General features: G+C 29.0%; 1 protein-coding gene across 3 annotated transcripts in view; it reads right to left on the bottom strand.

Moving 5' to 3' along the window:
• LOC129968673 (inositol-trisphosphate 3-kinase homolog) overlaps positions 1-20,294 on the bottom strand; it is a 200,064-nt gene that overhangs the window by 65,756 nt on the left and 114,014 nt on the right. Inside the window, exon 1 of one of the 3 annotated variants that reach the window (XM_056082805.1) lies at positions 12,296-12,452. The exons of the other annotated variants lie outside the window; for them this stretch is intronic. Coding sequence (XP_055938780.1) covers positions 12,296-12,313 — 18 coding nt within the window. The 5' untranslated portion in view covers positions 12,314-12,452. Of the gene's footprint in view, positions 1-12,295; positions 12,453-20,294 lie in introns of those variants that run through there. 3 annotated transcript variants of the gene reach the window in all.

Raw genomic sequence — 20,294 nt, 5'->3', positions numbered from 1 at the left:
GAAATATGATCATTGTCATGCCTCTAACCACCACGTAGCTGTTCCGGCTTCACGTCTGAAAGGAGATGAAGTGAATAGAGAAGGACAGTTGAGCGGGAGTGTGTGGCGGTTGCCGGTAAGTGTGAGCGTTGGTAGACACCTCGGTGGGAACTCTGAGAAATGAGCTTAAATTTAAATCGAAATTTAATTGCATATAAGTAAATAAATTATCGATTATTTAATCTTTAAAATATAATAAATTTGTGTTGCAAAGAAAAGTGTCATCACTTGTATTAAGGCACGCGACAATCATGATGATCTTGATGCTTATGATTTCTCCAAGAAAAATAATTTTAAGTACTAAAGCTTAAGCTAATTTTAAGTACCAAAGCATGGCCGACATTACAGTCGTTAAATAATTTTAGATATGCCCTATCCACTGAGTATAATACGAAAATCATCCTAATGGAGTTCAATCCCATGACATAACACCACTGTTAAAAACATCACTATCCAGTTCATCTGTTTCCTAACTTCCAGGATTATGCAATTTCCCATTTTTTTATTATTTATGTAAATCACACAGGTATTAAACAGAATCCTTCTTCTTTAGCTTTCAACGATAAAAGAATACCACGCTATTAAATATTTGATGAAGAAATGAAAACGGTTTGAATTTCAGTTCAACATGGAATCTATTGATGCAAAATAATAATAATAATAACAATTTTTAAAAGCTATCGAAATTTAGAAAAGATTTCAATAATAATTCTATTGTTATAACTAAAAAAACAATTTTTAAAATTTTAAAATGGTATAAAAACAGTTTTTTACAATACAATTTTGGGGAGTCATCGCAGATTAATCTTAAAATTTTACTTAATTTTTAATTAATTAAAATTCCAATGAAATTTTTAAAAAATGGCTCCAAGGTGCAAATTCTTACCTTCAAAAGTATGTATGAGCCAAGTTTGGTAACTCTAGGTCTAACTATGTCCTTCAAAGTGCCAAGCAGACATACACACACACATTCATTTTTATTGGAAGAGATATTTCAATATACCAAGAAAAGTAACTTATCTTTAAAAAGTAAAAAACAATCCGTTGAGTTGAGAAAATTGGAATGGTTTCCCCAACTAAAATTATAACAAAAGTAAAAGAAGATATGACTCAAATAGTCACACTGTGGTATGACTAATGTACTTCATCCGGCAATTGTTCTGACGGTTGCTAATCGTGCAAGTTGTAAAGTGAAAATACAAGGAAAAAGTACCAAACAAGAAAAACAGATGAAAATGTTTATAAACAGACTTTTACAGAAAGTCTTTAATGTATAAATCTGCAACTGTACGAGAAAGAATGAGCGTTAATTTTTCAAAATATGAGTCATTAAATAAAACGCAAAAAATTTGTAAAAACATGTTTCAGATACATTAACACATGCCGCGAATATTACAGGATTGCCCGAAAATAGCAGATAAATCTTGTAGAATTGTACAACGAAAAAAAAAATACATTACAGAAAACAATAAAGAAAAGCAAATATTGACTAAAATTTGATAGTTGCATTTTTTTCAAGAAATGAAAAATATAAGGATAATGCTTGACTTTCACATCTATGGTTTCCATTTGGAACAGATTGTATTTTAGTATATTTTACATAATCTTATGGGTTATTTCCGATTTTATGTTTATAAAAAAATATGATTTAGGTACATGAACAGAAAATAAACTATATTAACAACATAAAAACAGTAAAACAATTTCATTTTAAATTTACTTCAAAATTTTCTTTTTTATAATACCATTTTACACTTTATTCTTCTTTCATAGTTTTAAGAGGTTTGCTCCTTACAAACTTTTTGTAATACTGTTTTAAAAAATAACATGCCTATTAATAGCTTGATTCACCGTTAGTAGAAATTTTAAAATAATAAATTTAATTTATAAAGTTTATTAAATTTTTAAACATTTACAAAGCTTCTCAACTTTTTTTACTTACGTACCGGTTGACCTTTCATCACAATATCACTGACCCCATCTACATATAGATACAGTAATAACAATATAATATAGAATAATTTTTATTTTTATTAGTTAAAAAATGATGGGTAACTATACATGTATATATAAGGATGTTTAGTAACAATCAGGCACTCAATAGTTTTAAATCCGGATCGAAAGATGAAAAATTGTTTTCGTGCTCGAACTTACGCTCAGAAATTTTTCCTGTACTTCTTTTTTAAAGTAAGTTAAGGAAGAAAAAACCCTCTCCACTTTTACAGTATTTATGAATGGTAGCAGAATAATGATTGTTTTGTGAAATAATTCAGGATATTCTTCTTCAAATCAATTGAGAATAAAATGGAGGATTTCTTTTCAAATACGGTCATGAAATAACTTTTTGCCTTTTCTGTTTTCAACATATTATTTTCCGCGTATCTTCCTATAAAAAAATAATATTATACCTTAAGTTATGCTTAAGGTATCATATTATTTTTTTTATCTTTATGCATTGAACCCTAACTTATTTTTTATTTTTATGCATTGAACAAAGTTACTACAAGAATAACTACAAAACAAACAGAAACAATCCCAAACATTTAAAAAATATATGAATTATTCGATGGAAGTAGGATGGATATTATATTAATTCTATCTCACATAAAAAGAAAAAGTGAAATGAATCACGTTTTCAAGAAGTTCAATTTTTTGTACTTGCACATCCTATTCTTTTTAGAATTTATAATTAAAAAAAATACTATTGGCATTTGAAAATATTATTACCTTTCAAAACTATAAACTGACGAAGAGATGAATTCATCCAATTCAAATGCCACGGAGAAGCAGTTACTCAGGAGAGGGTAAGTGCCCTCTAGTTAACCTGTAAACGGCGGCGGATTTCCGACTAGGCAGACGCCTGGGACTGCTAAACTGAGAGAGGGCGTTAGGCAGGTCAATTAATTTTTCTTGTCCCTATATATATATATATATATATATATATATATATATATATATATATATATATATATATATATATATATATATATATATATATATATATATATATATATATATATATATATATATATATATATATATATATATATATATATATATATATATATATATATATATATATACCAAACATCGTAAACGAATGTCTTCAATCTGAGGATATCACCCGTATGGAATGGCCTGCATACTCACTTGGCTTGAATCCGATAGAGCATGTGTAGGACGGACATACTTGGCTGACGAATCGCAGCCCGTCAATATGCAATAAGCCTCCTATATGCATACAAGGACTTCAGAGAGCATTGCTTACTTAATCTTCATCAAGATCAGTTTGATAATTTGATACTTAGTATGCCTAGACGTTATACGAACTGTTTTTCATCGGCTGGGAGATGAATTAACACCATATCAACCATGTAATGTTATGTTTTTGCAAGGGAGATATTTTTTGTAATTACTTCAGAGAGCAAAAATCGTATTTTTTATGAATGGTATCATACAAACACCATCTTTTTTGTTCTTAATCTTTTGTTTAATAAATGGGGTTAATGAATAAATAATGTTTCATTTCTGAACCTTTATTTGCCGGCCTCTCATTATTCTTAATCTATTGGAATGAATATATATATACGGCATTAGGATCAACACACACACACACACACACACACACACACACACACACACACACACACACACACACACACATACTGATTTTAATGTCGACCTTCCTTAGAAATACTTTCATATGCTTCAATAATATTAAGTAAAAACATAGATGTCAAGCAGTTTTGGGCCATAATAAATACATGGGAAAAACACACATCCACAGGGAAATCAAAATAATAAAATAACCTGAAAAAATCAGCAACACGCTGATTAAGTTAAAAAATATATTGAGACGTAAAATTAAAAACTGATCAATTTATTGAAAAATCTCATAATATGCACTGCTTAGTGCCACAAAATGTCTAAATCCGCCAATACCTGAGATGCAAGAAAGAATTAAACTAGAAACTCACTATTTTATGCCATGCCGTTTTTCTTTGATGTAAGTACTCAAAGCAATGACTTTATATGCAGTTAAAGGTCTTAAAAAGATAAACGGACGTTGACCCATTTATTAAAGCAAGGCTTCACAATATGCACTGCCTAGAATCAGAAAATGTTTAAATCGTCCACTGCTTGTACGGCAAGAAAGAATTAAATCTATAAACTCCATATTTTACACTATGCCACAAGGTAAGAAATGAGAATTGTGATAAAATACTTCTCTTTGACGTAAGAACTCGCAAAAATAACTTTACATACAACAAAAACAGTTAAAGGTCTTTAACAAATAAACAGGTGTGGTTGAACTTGCTTCAATCATTTGCGGGACTTCAATAAAATAATTAAAATAGACAGTTCATATACAAATTTCAAACAACTGTTATAAAAATCTCAATACGGCAATGCTGAATAATTTAATTAAATAAATAAATTATTACCTTAAATAATCAAAGTATTTTCCATTGACAGTTGTCACCGAGAATAATTCTTTTACTTAAGTAGGATTATCAGCGCAGGAAAAGATGATGAATCAGGGGGACACTCAAATGGCTCAAAAAAATGCCAGAAGACTTTTTTTTTGTCTTATGAATTCTAAAAGTGAGTTGTTTTTCCCCCTGTCAGCAGTGCATCATTACTCTCAGTTGTGCTATTCAGTAACGTCCTTGTGAATCGTATTGGATGAAATGAAGCTATTGCGCATTGATGGGGTTAGAACGCACGTCCTCTTGACGAACTAGATTAATTTATCCTTCCTTTTTGGTGCATATTTATTAGTTCACACGGACATTTCTGTCAGAATTGATCACAACTATTTACTGCTTTATCATGGAAAGAAATATTTTTATTGACAGGAAAATGTCGAAGTCTATAAGTGCTTCGAAAAAAATTCGAAATCCAATGGTATTTCTTGGGGATTTTGATTTCAGCCATGACTAGACAAGAGAAAAACATGATTTCTCAAAATTTTAATTCAATTTATTTCAGGATCTATACGAAATGGTGAGATATATCAATAATGATTTTGTTCTTTTAATATTGACACTGGCTTTCCTGAAAATAGTCATCCGAACCGAGAAAAATACTCTTAAGTTTTGAAATATTATCTTCAATTTTTTTTAGTTTCTCAGATATGTAATGTAGAGAAAGTATAGTAATCGTCAAAAAATTGGAACTCGAAATTTCCACGTTTCATACCTCCCTGAGTTCCCAAAACACATTTTTGGAAAATGTCCGTCTGTTTGTCTGTGACATAAATAACTCAAAAATGCTTTGAGCTAGACGGTTGAAATTTCGTATACGATCTTTACACCAAATTTGCAGATTTCTATCAAATTTTGTGTAAAATCTGTTCAGAGGAGGTTCGTCTGTCTGAATATAAGTCAACATGATAATTACAAAACGAAGAAAGCTAGATAAATAAAACTCGATACACGGATACAGCATCTATAGTATAGACACCTGTCAAAGTTTTAGCCAAATCCAACAAGGAATTGATTGTCTATCTGTCTGTATTTTAATCTATACTTATAATAAAGCTCAATGTGTGTGTGTGTGTGTGTGTGTGTGTGTGTTGGCGCTCTACAGGCCAGACCGTTTGACCTACAGCTACCAAATTTGGTACATGTATACCTTGGAGGTTGGGAATGTGCACCTGGGGTTCCTTTTTTTCGAATTTTTAATTAGAATTTTAATTATTAATTAAAAACTAACTTTCCCGCCAAAAAAATCTTCCATTTTCCCCACCGCCAAATGAGTAAGGCTTCAGTTTTTTTTTCTCCCAACAGTAATGAGGCTAGGGTTAACATTTTTCGGCGGATTATTTCAAACGATTCTGTTTATTTTCTTAATGTTTGATGCATTTAAAATTAAACATTGTTAATGAATCGATCTTTCAGATTCATTCTGAAGTACTTTTGAATTAAAATAAAACAGAATAAAGAAAATTAAAAATGTCTAATCCGCATAGCGTTACCCCAACTGGAGTAGAAAAAATCACGTATTTGCGTTACGTAACTGGCGAAGAAAATTCACGCATGCGCATTCTGTTCTGATTTTTGCCATGACAACCGTTACCAATGGATGATTTAAATTATTTTTGGGTTAGTTGCATGCTTTTGTAAGTAAATTGTATTTATGTTAGTTATATATTTTTTGCACATGCTTATAGTTTTAAGTACATCGTTTTATAAGTAGTTTTTTTAAAACCTGTTTTCAACCGTTTATTTTAAACGATTCGTTTTATTTTCTTAGTGTTTGATGCATTTAAATTTAAACATTGTTAATTAATCGATCTGCTCATAATGAATCTAAGAAAATTTTGTTGACAAACTCTTGAGATATTACATAAATTAAAAAAGACATTCTTTAGTGCCCATAAAGTTTAAACGCTGAGTGACTCTATTTTCAGTAATCAGGTTGTAAAAAAAATGCTTTGTTTCAGTAAAAAATATTATTATATTAATTGAAGATTAATCATTTACACTTTAATTTAAAGCATACATTCTACGAGGGGTAACAGAAAATTAGAGAGATACATATCACGTTATGACTGAAAGCCTTTATAATATTATGAATGAATTATATGACAATAAAAATTTGAAGTTTAAAATATTTTGATGAAGAAGCTATTAAAGTAGGAATTGCATAAAATATTTAATTATTAAAATTTTAACGAACATTAAGATTGGCGAACCGGCTGGTCGCCAAAGGCGGCTAGTAAATAAATAAATGCGATAACTCAAAAATGCAATGATAAATATGTCGAAGTTGGCATGGAATAATAAAAGGTTTTTGGATGACATGCTACACACCACAATTCACGTGCAATGACTTGTTCGCGCTTCTTTAAGGCAAGATACAGCATTCACAGGCTGTGCTTTATTGAGACCAACCCTATGTTGGGACCGAAGCCCAACATAGGGTTTATTATGGCCAACAAATAAGTTTACGCTTATAAGTATGCTTTTAAGCACAATAAATATTATTTTTATATGTTTTTGTTTCATAATATTTCATCTTATGTGAATGAAATAAAAATGACAAAAAAAAAAAAATGAAAAAATAAGAGTTTTGACGACAGAATTGTTTTAATGTAGTTCTTCATAAAGACATAAAAAGTATAGACAGTGTTTAGAAGTTTAAGAAAAAATTTACAGTTAAACATACAGAAAAATTATTGATCTTTTAGACGAAAAAAATGTTATAAATATTTGATGAAAAGAAGTCTATAAAATACTTATATTTAGTTTAATGTATATAATTCTCCCTACTTAAATGAGTATACGAACGCAACTTGTAATACGTGAGTGATATTTAAATAAAAGAATATGACTGTTTTAATTATAATTCAGGACTTCCATTCTTAAAAAAATACCCTATTATCTAAGAAATTGATTTTCTATTTGATAATCTTTTCTAGTTCAATTTAGAAGGTAACTAACTGGACAGTAAACATTTGAATTCTACGTTCGTCATAACATGCACTTTTAGAATAGAAATAAATAAAACTGCTCTAGATATTGCGAATTTATTTATAGATATTTATCTACATCATGACAAAATAAGGCAAATAAGTAAACCTTTTTCCATAAATTTTTGTTTTGATACTTTGTATTACTCGTGTATCAAAATTTGTATTATCAAGCATCAAAATTGTGTAAATCTATTATCCGCTTATTACACAATATTATTTCATATAATTCAGATGTTATCTATGCTTCAACTGGTGTATTAAAGAAAGCTTAAAAACTGTTTAAATTGTTAATGTTTTCATAAACTTCAGTATCCATAAAAGAAAAAAAAATCTGTGCTATATTATTATGTAATTCATAAAGTAAAAATTATTAAAGTTCTTCCAAAAAATTATTCAGATAATTAATATAAAAATTTGAAAAACTTTGTTAAAACTTTATTCACAAGAAATGAAGATTAGCTAACACTACAAATAAAGATAAAAATAAAATCACCAAGCGTATGGTGATAAAGTTATAAATTTAAAACGACATAAACTATTATCCTTGACCTAAACTTGAAAAATGATAAAACTCGCTTGTGATTACAAAATATAAATTTGCGCTCAAAGTTTGACAAACTGATTAACAATATCTCGTGTTGTCATGCAGTTATTGATGAAATGATAAGACATAAAAGTACTTGTTTTTTGCATTTCATAATCTCATTAGCAAGTTTTTTGCTTAGTTTAATAAAATCCCTTTTTGTACAAAACATGTAACTGTCATCTATATCTATACTTATAATAAAGCTCAATGTATGTGTGCGTGCGTGCGCGTGTGTGTGTGACCGTTCTACCTACAGCTACAAATTTGGTACGTGTATACTTGGAGGCCGGAAATGTGCACCTTGGAGCGATTTTTTTTACTTCTTAATTTACTGAAAATTAAGTGAAATTTTGGCTATAACTTCCGAAAATATTATAGCACAAAATTGATTTTTACATCATATTCAAGTTCAAAAAAATAATCTTTTCAGTGATACTAATGCTTTAACAAACAAATTAAATTTCTATTTTTAATGAATTTTTAAAAAATAATTTAACCATATTTTTCAGCAATTCATTTTATTAATAAAATTTAAGCTGCAAGAGCACTTTGCACGTTAATGGGAACAAATTAACTTTTATCAACGCGTTGCCATCATATTGGCAAAAGCTCAAATTAAAAAAATAAGTTAACTATCATTGCAAATTAAATATATAAAAATGTAATTTTCAGCGTGTGTCTGTATGAAATGAAATAAATATGAGACGTGACATTTTTTTTTTTAAGTAAATGCAAGGAAACGTTTACCATGATCTTTCACAATACCTATATTAATTTAAATAAACAGTTTTATTTAAGGCAAATATGGTTTAATATGTACAAGATATCTACACTAATTGGAGCCTAACAGCTAATTTGTAAACCTTTAGTAACAGAGATACATCTGTTAACAAATGGTCAAAATGAAATAAATAATTATATTTTATTTAATTTGAGTCAATAAATGCTGAAGAATTACGAATTTTAAATTTTTATATATATCCTGTGTCCTGTGAATCATATTTAGCAAAATATTCTTAAGACGCTAATATTTTAAATTCAAAAAAGTTAGCACTCCAATGAACTAAATCAATCACTAAAACTGACCGACTTATAAAAATTTCAACATCACTATTTTATAAAAACGGGTGATTATAGATAATTTCATCGACCGACTCAAAGGAGCCAATCATCTCCCAGAATTTCTCAAGAGTGATTGGCCAAGATCATAAAAATGGCGATTGTTCTAATATTGTAATATTCAAAGCTTAATAAATAGGTCCGATTTGAACTCAGAAAATATAAACGTTTATTTATTTATTTAAAAGTTGAAGAGTCAAGAATATTTTGAAGAAAATGATTCCTTAGGACCAAAGTACTGTTTAAAATTTAAACTTCTTAATTTTTTTAAATTACATTTATAAACAAAAAAATATTATTATTGATAGCGTTTATATCCTTTTATAAATAAAACTAAAAACTGAATTTTTTATTAAATTCATGCAATTTTTGTTGAATAATTCGTTGAGGTATAATAAATTATGAAAATTATTCTATAGTGCACATAAGACTTCCATGCCGAACGACTCTGCTTTTAGCTTTCAAATTTTTTTAAAGACTTGCCGGGATTCACTAAAATACATCTTTATATTAACTGCAGTTTCACCATTTCCATTTTAATTAAAAATTGAATTTTATGGGCGCTAATAGAAAATTAGATGCAATGGACGCGTAATGCAACTGAGAACCGCTGAAGGCCTACATAATAGTATAAATGAATAATATGACTATCAAAAATTGGAGCTTAAAAATATTTTGCTGAAAAAAACTATTATGAGAACAAGTTACATAAAATATTAACTGAGCATTTTAGCGAGCATTAATACTGGCGAACTGTCTGATCGCCAAAGACGGTTAATTAGAAATATTTAAAAAGACTTGAGAAAAAAAAGTGTAATATAATAAATTTTAATAAATGTATATTGATTCAGTATGAACTTTTCAAATTCAAATGATAATCCATTATTCCATTTTTTTCCAGTTTCACAGAATGTAGTTAGTAGATAAGCAAAGTATTTTAATTTGTGTATTATCATTTCATTCAGCGTTTTATTTTCACATCTTAAGTTTATTTACAACAGCTTATTCAGAATTTTTCCAATTATAATTTTTTTTACCAAAAATTAATTCTTAAAATTTTAATTCAGGATTTTTTTATAGGCATTAAATGATTTATGATTCGAACGAAGTCAATTGTTGGAAGAAAAATATTTCTCGAGTTCTTTTACTTAAAGAAGGATAAAAAAAATCTTTATAAACTCGAAATGGAAAATGAAGGAGAGCATTGTAAAAATATAACTATCAGGATCTTAAAAATTACATAGAGCTCAATTATTATTTAAGAAATATTAAATATTGATCAAATAAATTTTGAATCGATATATTTAATATCTAATTTATTTCCGAGTCTCAAGCACAAGCACATTTAGTAATGAAAAGATTGCGAACCGATATCACAAACAGCCTAGCAAGCTCCATAATCCATTCCTATCCTCCGAAAGCACGAGCAAAATTTTCAGTTCTTCAAAAATAAATTCAAAAACATAAATATTTAAATTACTATAAAATATTGCAACCATTTCATTTGATGTGCATGGTCACATGATACAAAGACAATTCATAAATCATGAAATCAAAGTAATTTTTTTGTCATTAATCTTAACAATGAAATATTTAAAGTAAATTTCAAAATAATGTGTATGCTTTGCAGTACTAATGAACTGATTTTGTCAGTACTGGGTACAGGGAGTAGCACAATACATAACTAGAGTAAAGGTAATATGATTTGTTCTCACTTCAAATAAGCGTTGTGGTACATCTTTCTAGAAAAAAATTAAGGTTGTGAAATACTGCAGTAAATATCGTTTGCGGATTTCTTTATTATTTACAAGTTGAAAAAAATTCTAAATTTTTCTTCCTAATCTAATTATTTTCTATATATTTATTATTTTAAAAAATGTTTTGAGTAGTTTTAGGAGTTAGTACTGAAATAATGAGTAAGAATATTTCTGACAATACGGTATTTTAGAAACGTTAAAAAATTCCCACAAAAAATTCTTCAGTTTGTTTTTGCGAAAATTATTCTATCATTATAATGGTAATGGCAACTATGGAATCAAATTTGCACTGCACAGAATTTATTTTCTTTAAACAAAAAGCTTATTACCCGAGTCTGAAAAGTAACAAATTTGTGGAATTAATACTGCATCATTGCATGAAGTTACATACAAAATTTCTTAGAAAAGAAAAAAAGGAAACATTGAAACATTTCTAATGGAAGATATATAGTTGATGAATTTATTTAATGTTTATATTTTTCAATCACAACGATTTGGAAGAAATCTTTAAAAAAAGCAAACTAATAAAATATGCCATTTTTACAATTTCAGATATTTTCATTTTGAAGTTTTGTTATATTTGATTAAATAACAAAGGATTATATATAAGTTTTATGTTCCTAATGTGCAAAATTTATGTTTCTAGGGAAACAAGAAATATAGATGCTCTGAAGTTTCAGTTTTAAGCTCTAAGTTTTTTTTAAATCTTTTGTTTTTTTGGTTACGAATAATCTTTGCCAACTCATGAATTAATTTAAAATACCAAGTTAAGAAAATTATTGACAGTAATGCAACATTTTTTTAAAAGGAAAAAGGAAGCACAATGCTTTGCATGTTTTTTCTTTCTTTTCTAATCCTGCTTCAGTTCATATTTTGAAATAAAGTTCTAAGGTCTTCATTTTCATTCTTTCACAACACATGGAACTTTACATTATCAAATAAAACTAAGCCTTAATAAAGCGAATTCTAATTAACTTTATGTTGAACTGTTTTCTATTAAATTCTTATACTATTTCGATATTGCAATTATATTTTTTGTACTAATTTATTTTTTTCTATTTTTTTACGTTTACTATTATTTTTACTATTTACTATTTATTTTGTAAATTTGATGATTAATCCTATAAAAATATGCATTTCTTTGTTTTATTTATTCGTATGGAAAGAATTAAAACTGTAACCGTATTTTTCATTTTTCATATCTAATACTATCCGTTTAGCCAAAATTGGCATGATAAAAAAAATGAGATCATGCATGTGCTGCGGAAATTTAAAAATAAAAAAATTCAGGAATTGAAATTTTAATAAACTCACCTTAGGTGCATTTCCCATTGGTCATTAAATACCTTTCTTAAATCTTAAAAAAAAAGTTGCACTTAAAAATGGTATTTTTACGTATTTTTTTTTACAGGAGTGAAAAAAAGCTGTTCCTGCTACGTGGAAATAGCACGAACTTACAACTGGTCGAGCAATGGACTGCGGAACTGGCATAATCTCATATTTTTGGGCCCTTTTGTTATTTACGCATTTTTTTGTCATATTTGTGCAGCGGAAACGGCTGGAACCCGGCTGTAGCTGGAAGGCGGAAACCATTAAGTATCGCGGTGATACGAAGGCAAACGTTTATACACATATTTATCGCATTTGTCAAGTTAGGTGACGTTTGACAAGTATCTACACTTAAATAATGTCTCATGGATCAAAATGCTTCGATAACGGGGACTTGGGTTTGATGTTCAGTGAAAGCAAACAAGATAAGTTAATACTTTTTATTCATAATATTACTCGTGTTTGCTCCTAACACTTCATTTACAGAGGTTCATACACAATGGATTTTCAAAAATTTAAACCGCATCTATAGTTTGGAAAAGTAAAGATAGTTGATTGTAAAAATAAAAGTAGTATTTAATCTGAGGTGAAAGCTGCATGACTAAAATGAAATTTAAAAATAGCGGGAGTAGTCTCCTCAAAACTTTCTCGCATATTCTCTAATAAACTTATCAAGTTAGAGAAAGCTTTAAATGGCATTGGCGTACAATAGTTACGAAATATTAACTTTTGGCGTGAATTTATCATTTTTACTGAATCTATCATGTCATCCTTGGCGAGTTATTTGGCGATCAAATTCTGATGTCCGTTTAATAGTATACGAAAGGCGAGTTTGTAATTTAGATGCGTTTTTCTAACCCATTGAAACAGAAATTGGTCACAGAGCCACACCTGTAGTCATAAAAATCCCATACCAAATTTGATGTATTTAAATAGTTCCGTTTTTGAGTTATTGTGTTTACATGTTTCTGAAAGTACAGACCGACAGACAGTCAACCTATAATTGGATGTGGCCAAATAATACTCTATACTACATATATGAGAAAATAAATAACCTATACTCTTTATTTTATTTTAAAACTAATTGCCTCTCGTGATAAGTTAGTTCGCCGTGGATATTAATTAAATTTAATTTCAGATAAATCCTTTAGATGTAACTTCATTTCCATGATTTCGCCAAATAAATAGACATTAACCCCTTGCCTGCCGCGGGCGTATATATACGTCTCCCTAAGTCAATGTGTTAACTGCCCCTGGCGTAACTATACTATAACGTCTCGCAACTATATTAAACGTATATATACGTGGCACTGGGGACCGAATCTCGCAAGTTATCCTCGGCAGGTAAGGGGTTAAAGCCATGTTCATTTAATTGTTTTACATATGTTCTATTCATTGAGTACCTGAGACTTTCTAATAGAGACCAGTCCCATGACATCATGCGCTATTAAAAAACGAAAATGTCCATTTCATCTGTTTTTCTAAAATTTATGATATTGTAACCGCAGTTTTTAATTTGTCTTTGGTAGCTTTCAAGAGTGAAAGAAAAATGCGCTATCAAATATTCCATGAAAAAATAGAAACGGTTTGAATTTTAGAGAAATAATGTTAACTGTTGCTTTAATCTAATGTTAATCCATGTTAAGGTGGGTTTACACTCGGCCAGCTATAAGACGACCAGTAAGACAATGGACCAGGGACTGATTTATGTTTGCCACAATTTCATAAGATAGATTCGGTCATTCCATGCTTGGCTATAAGCTGCCGTTTTAGCGTCCCTGAATTTTTTTCTTTTCACAGAGTATCTTATTAAAATGACGGATATTTACACAAAGAAGCATGGTAAAATAAAAATAAAAAGTCAACATACCTAAAGTTGGAAAACTGAAAAAAAAAATGGCGAATAAAATAATAATAATAATAACAATAAAAAAACCATACAACCTCGCATCAAAAAGTATAAATAGCAAAAAATGACAAAATTAATCTATAATAAGTGATTAATTTCTTCAAGGCACAGTAAAAAAAAAATACCGCTAAATTCTATAAATGCATGCGCCGCAAAAAAAAAAAAATAATAATAAAAAAATAAATGCAGCGGCATATTATCTCGTCGGAACAAGTACTTGCCATCGACCGAGCAGCATTTTTCAGCCTTTCTACGCATGCGCTGCCTACTGGCCGTCTTATAACTGGCCGAGTGTAAACCCATCTTTAATTTATTGTTGGAAACGAAGCAAAAAAAATAATAATTGTCATAATTTGGAAAAAAAAATTGACACAACTATAAAATTGGTACATTTAAATGATAATTTTTTAAATTTTGAAACAGCATAAAATTTATTTTTATACAATAATATTATCGAAGTTATTGTTGAAAAATCCCAAAATTCAAAAAAAAAAAAAAAAAAAAATCGCTTCTAGGTGCACCTTTCCACCCACCAAGGTATATAAGTGCCGAATTTGATAATTTAAATTAAACGTTCTGGCCTGTATAATATCTGCACACACACAAGAAAGAGAGAGAGACATCTTTATTATTATTAAAAATAGAAACGATATAACATATCCATTACAAATTCAAAAAGAGATTTTGAAAATACATTTCCGAAAACGAATAATTCATACTGGTATATGTTGCCCACTGTATTAGTACTGCTTAAAATATAGTTAATAAATTTTTCTCTAATATTTATTGATTCGAAAGGTCATTTGGGCAGGGCAGAATCTCCAAATGTTTAATGACAGATTTATTGTCATTATTATCTCTGTTAGTTGACGCTGTTACTGTTCGTCTGTCGCAAAAATCGGAACAGACATAGGTTGCGTGAGGCCGATGTAGAAACCGTTCTTAGTCTATTTTTGGAGTACCAGGAATGCCACTCAACGACAGCGAATTTTACCACAAATGAAAATAATACTTCCGTTACATCCCCATTATATTACGTTACATGCGGCGCTTTCGCTTCCGCAGCGGGCTCAAGAGTACCAGTCTGGGATGGCAGGATTTTCTCTCTCTTTTTCTCAGAATAGATAGTATTGTTGAGAATGTGTTAACAATTATTAAAAGAAAATGAGATGGAATTTTTTTTATTGAAAAATATCGTTTTGTAAAAAAAAAAAAAAAAAAAAAAAAAAAAAACGCTTATCGAGAGTGGTTTTCCCAAAGCTTTCTTGCATACTCTCTAATAAAGTTGTCATGTCAGAGAACGCCTTACATGACATTGGCATACAATAGTTACGATATATTAACTTTTGGCTTAAATTTAGCATTTTTTCTGAATCTATCGTGTCATTCTTGGTGAGTTTTTAATCCCTCACATGCGTTAGTAGTATCCGAAAATCGAAGTTAGGTTTTAGACACGTTTTTCTCAACCCATTGTTACAAAAATTTGATACAAAACTACACTTGCAGTTATAAATTCCCATACCAAATTTGATATATTTAACCCTTTAAAGGGCCATTTTTTTCTCGTCGTATTATGTTAAAATATTTTTAGGCTTGAAATTAGAATAAGAAAAGGGATTCAATTAGCTCATTAGATAAATTTAATTTGATTAATTAATTAATTTGGTTAATTAATAATTAAGTAACAAATCAAGACACATCATTTTGTCTGAAATAAAGAACTGAAGCCTCTAGGTTTCTGACTTATGCCAACCTACATAATTTCATACAAAGACTGATAAATTTGGTGGGAAGCATACTTCCCACGACCCTAGAAAGGGTTAAGTCATCGCTTTTATTTATTTCTGAAAGTACAGACCGACAGGCAGTTAACCCATAGCTGGATTTGGTTCTCAAAATTTGACAGATGTCTACACTACAGATGTTAAATCGGTATACCGAATATTATTTATCTAACTCTGTTCGTTTAGTAATTGTCATGTTGACTGTTATTCGAACAATGGGACAGATGGATTTCCTCTGAACATAAATTATTGAAAATTTGATAGAAATCTGCCAATATGGTGTAAAGACCGTATACCAAATTTCATTCGTCTATCTCAAATCGTTTTTGAGTTATCTTTGTCGCAGACAGACAGACGGACATTTTACAAAAATGTATTTTTCGAACTCTGGGAAGTCAAAAATATGTAGATTCGTCAAAATCTCATTTTGAATTTTTGAGTATTAATATACTTTATCTATCTACGCATACGAGAAAGTAGGAAAAAAACTATAAATTTAAATGAAAGGGACTTAAGACAAAAGGATGTCTTGTAATGGCATTCATTAATAACTTTCTAAACTTTGACAAAGATTTAAAACAAATATTTATAGTTACAGCACAGATGGCACATTTTTGACAACGATATTTTGCAATGGCACGATTGTTTTCGTGATCATGATAGGTGACATGATGACATGGTTATTTTCGCATCATTTATAGCTAAAGAGCTGAAAATAATTGATAGAAATTGACAATTGATGTTATCATGAGTCGATATAAACTTTATGACATGTACTTATTTGAAATGTGGAAATTTTCTAATATCGAGTGGTTATGAAAATGGAAAACAACATCAAAAATATGTCATTATGAAGGAAATAAAAAAAAAATAGACATACTAATGATAAAGCTGAACGCCCAATTTCATTGTTTTTAAAATCTTCCTACTTTCTTTTTTTAAATATATGCCAACCTATGTTTAATTTTCATATTGCCTACGTCTGAAGTAAAATAAAACATTGTTAGCAAGTTCTATGAAATTGAAGGTTGTCGCTAACAACATAGTGGAAGTTTCAACACTCTAAATATAGATTCTTTTATGCATATAGAAACATAAAAAGAGAAGTCATTCATTGCAATAGTATGCATTAAATTGAAACCATATTAAGCTTTAACAATGAATCAGCTCGAGTATTCCATTCGGAGAATTAATTCGAAAATAATTTTTTTCTACTGTAATAAAAAAAAATCTATGATTATTAATTTTTCTAAAGCATTTATTCAATTGCAGGATATAAATATTTCGTATAAAGAAAAGATAAATAATTCTGTGAATTTCTATAACATACGATATAAAACATTTATTAATGGTAGGAAAAGATTAGCCAGATAAGAAAGAAGCATAGTTTAATTATGAAAATGCTGTCCATCGAAAATGTTTTCGTATCTATTGTTTACTAATATGAAAAAAAATTAGACTACATACAAATGCTTTTATGACTCCACAATTAGCTGAATTGATGTCTGTTCCTCATTGTGATTTTATTTGTACATTCTCATATAGTATTGCAATCGTCAAATAATTCGACCTCGAGAATTTTATGAATCTTTGCATTTTAAATCTTAATGAGTCTTAATTATGTGTACTCGCTTATAGAAAACGATAACTCAAAAAAAAAAAAAGAATTAAGCGAGTGAAATTCATTTGGTACATAGTTTTCAGATCAAAATCTTATATCTTTATTAAATTTTGATCTTAATTATGTTTTTCTGCTTTTCAATGTGCCTATGAACTCGATAACTCAAAAGTTCAACGAACTACCTGGGCCGCGGTGGCTTGGTGGTAAGGTCTCGGCTTCGAAACCGGAGGGTTTCAGGTTCGAGACCCGATTCCACCTGAGAACCGTCGTGTAAAGGGGTCAGTTGCACGTTAAATCCGTCCTGACCAAACGTCCTTCCGCTGGTGTGGTGTGGAGAGGGGGGTGCCTGCTCAGGTGTCGTCCTCGTCATCTGACCACGGTTCATAATTACGAGGTCCGTCCCAAAATAGCCCTAGTGTTGCTTCAAACGGGACGTTAATATAACTAAAACTAAACTAAAAACTAAATCAAAGAACTACCTAGATAAAATTGAACATATAGTACTATCCTTTAAATTGTAGGTCGAAATCAACATTTGAATTATATTCCTCAATGGATATAATATCTGTATCTGAAAAACACAAGCTAGATTAATGAAAATAGGTAAATGGGCTTGATATCAAAACTATATCAAATTTTGAATTCTATCAGTGACAAAAAAAAAAATGAAAAATTTATATCTGATTTTTTTAGCTTTACCATGAAGCTAATTGACATACGAGCTGCATAAATACTCTAGAAAGTCAAAAGGTAAATACTTCCGCTTGTTTCATATGCTTGTGAAAGCACAAACCAATAGACAATCAACTCCTTGACAGATATGGCTCCAAATTATATAAGTATCTACAATTTAGATATGAAATATGTGCACCAAATTTTATCCATCTAGATCTCTTTATTTTGTAGACATTGTGTTAATTTATGTTCATAAAGCAGGACAGGCAGACTTCCACTGAATGTATTTTGCTCAGAATTTTACAGAATCTGCAAATTTGGTGTAAAGACTTCCATCTAGCTCAAAGCATTTTTTGAGTTACCGTATTCAAACCGAAAAACAAAACGGGAGAAATGTATTTTTCAATCTCAAGGAAGCCTGAAACTTAAAGATTTGTCAAATCTCGAATCCGATTTTTTTTTTTTTTTTTTTTTTTTTTTGACGATTACAATACTTTCTCTGTTTCGTATAAATGAAGTGCAAAGAAAGTAGAAATGTATTAGATGACACAAATAAAAAGAATAGAAATCATTTGAGCCATTACTATATTTTGGCACCATTACTATTTTTGTAATTCCAAATAAAAGATTTTTTTAGATGTATTTTTTTGTACACATACTGAATTTTCTTAAGAATTTTGTATTTTCTGAATGAAAAAAAAAAGAATTTTAATTATTCAAAAGAACTGGAAACATAAAACGCATTCGGTGTTTTCTTTTCAAGTTTAACCGTAATCTTTATTATCACGTAATTTCCTCAAAATTTAAAATATTTTGAACATTTCAAAGATTTTTAAATCTAATTTAAATATCATTTTAAGGAAGTGTTATTAAAATATATTTATATTTATTAAGCCGTTTAAATATTCATTTCATTGTGGAATGCATTTTATAATGCTATTTTAACTGAATATGAGCAAATATTTTGAACAGAAATAAAAAAAAAATCACATTTCCATCATTTGTTGTTGAAATATATCCTTAAATTCTAATTTTATTTCAGGTAAACTCTTTTTGTCCTTATCAAGAAACAAGTAAATTAGTAGGTATGTGACTACATTCGGGATGAATTTTCTGAAAAATGTTCGAAAATAGTTATATTTTTAAATATTTACATAAAAAAGATTGAAAAAAAATCTATGAAACCAAAATGTATTAGTTAAGTGGCAAAGTTTTTTTAATTGGAAAGAAGATTTTTTTTTGACTGAAAAGAGGTATAAAGCAAAAATCTTCTAGTTTAGAGGTTTATCAAATTATTTGCTTATAATTTTGCAGATATATTAAGAAATATATTATCTAGTTTCTGAGCTAAAAAATTATCTGTATTTCAAGTCATTCTTTAAATATTGAGGTCTGGGTGATAAATAACATGAAAGTTTCAATTTTTTTGATATTGTGAAGCCCTAAAACCACTATAAAATATTTCAAAATGATTAGATTAATTATTATCTGGTTCAGAAACTGAAGAACATGTTGAGAAATTATTACACCAAGGATAAACAAAAAAATATGCATTAGATTTTAATTTATGCAGTTTTTCGTAAGAAAATTCTAATATTCTAAATTTGTGAAAGTAGCATTTAAACGAATGTAAATGCAAATGTAAAAATCAATGTAACTTCCCAAGAAATAGATTTATAAACGAAATTCTAAAGGTCTTATAAAGAAACCTCATCAAACATTGAAAATATTAAATAAAAAAGATCATAATTCGCAAAAAAAATCGACCTTTCAACGTAGTCACTAAAGAAATTTAAATAATGAAGATAGGATGACACTAATTTTCTATATCAGAGATTCTGCCATAATTATTTCAGTAATTAATGCTCATGAATTCTGTATTAAATGAGGTACAGAATACGACGTGACTAAATTTTAAATAAGTTGACATTTCTCCTGCTAGAGAAATATGCTAACGTTTCTGAACAAAGCAGCATTTCCTTCAGATCTGGTCGG

This window comes from Argiope bruennichi, chromosome 5 (assembly GCF_947563725.1).
Source record: "Argiope bruennichi chromosome 5, qqArgBrue1.1, whole genome shotgun sequence".
Lineage (NCBI taxonomy): Eukaryota > Metazoa > Arthropoda > Arachnida > Araneae > Araneidae > Argiope > Argiope bruennichi.
Note: the sequence above shows the minus strand (reverse complement) of the source record. Positions and strands in the feature narration are given on the sequence as shown.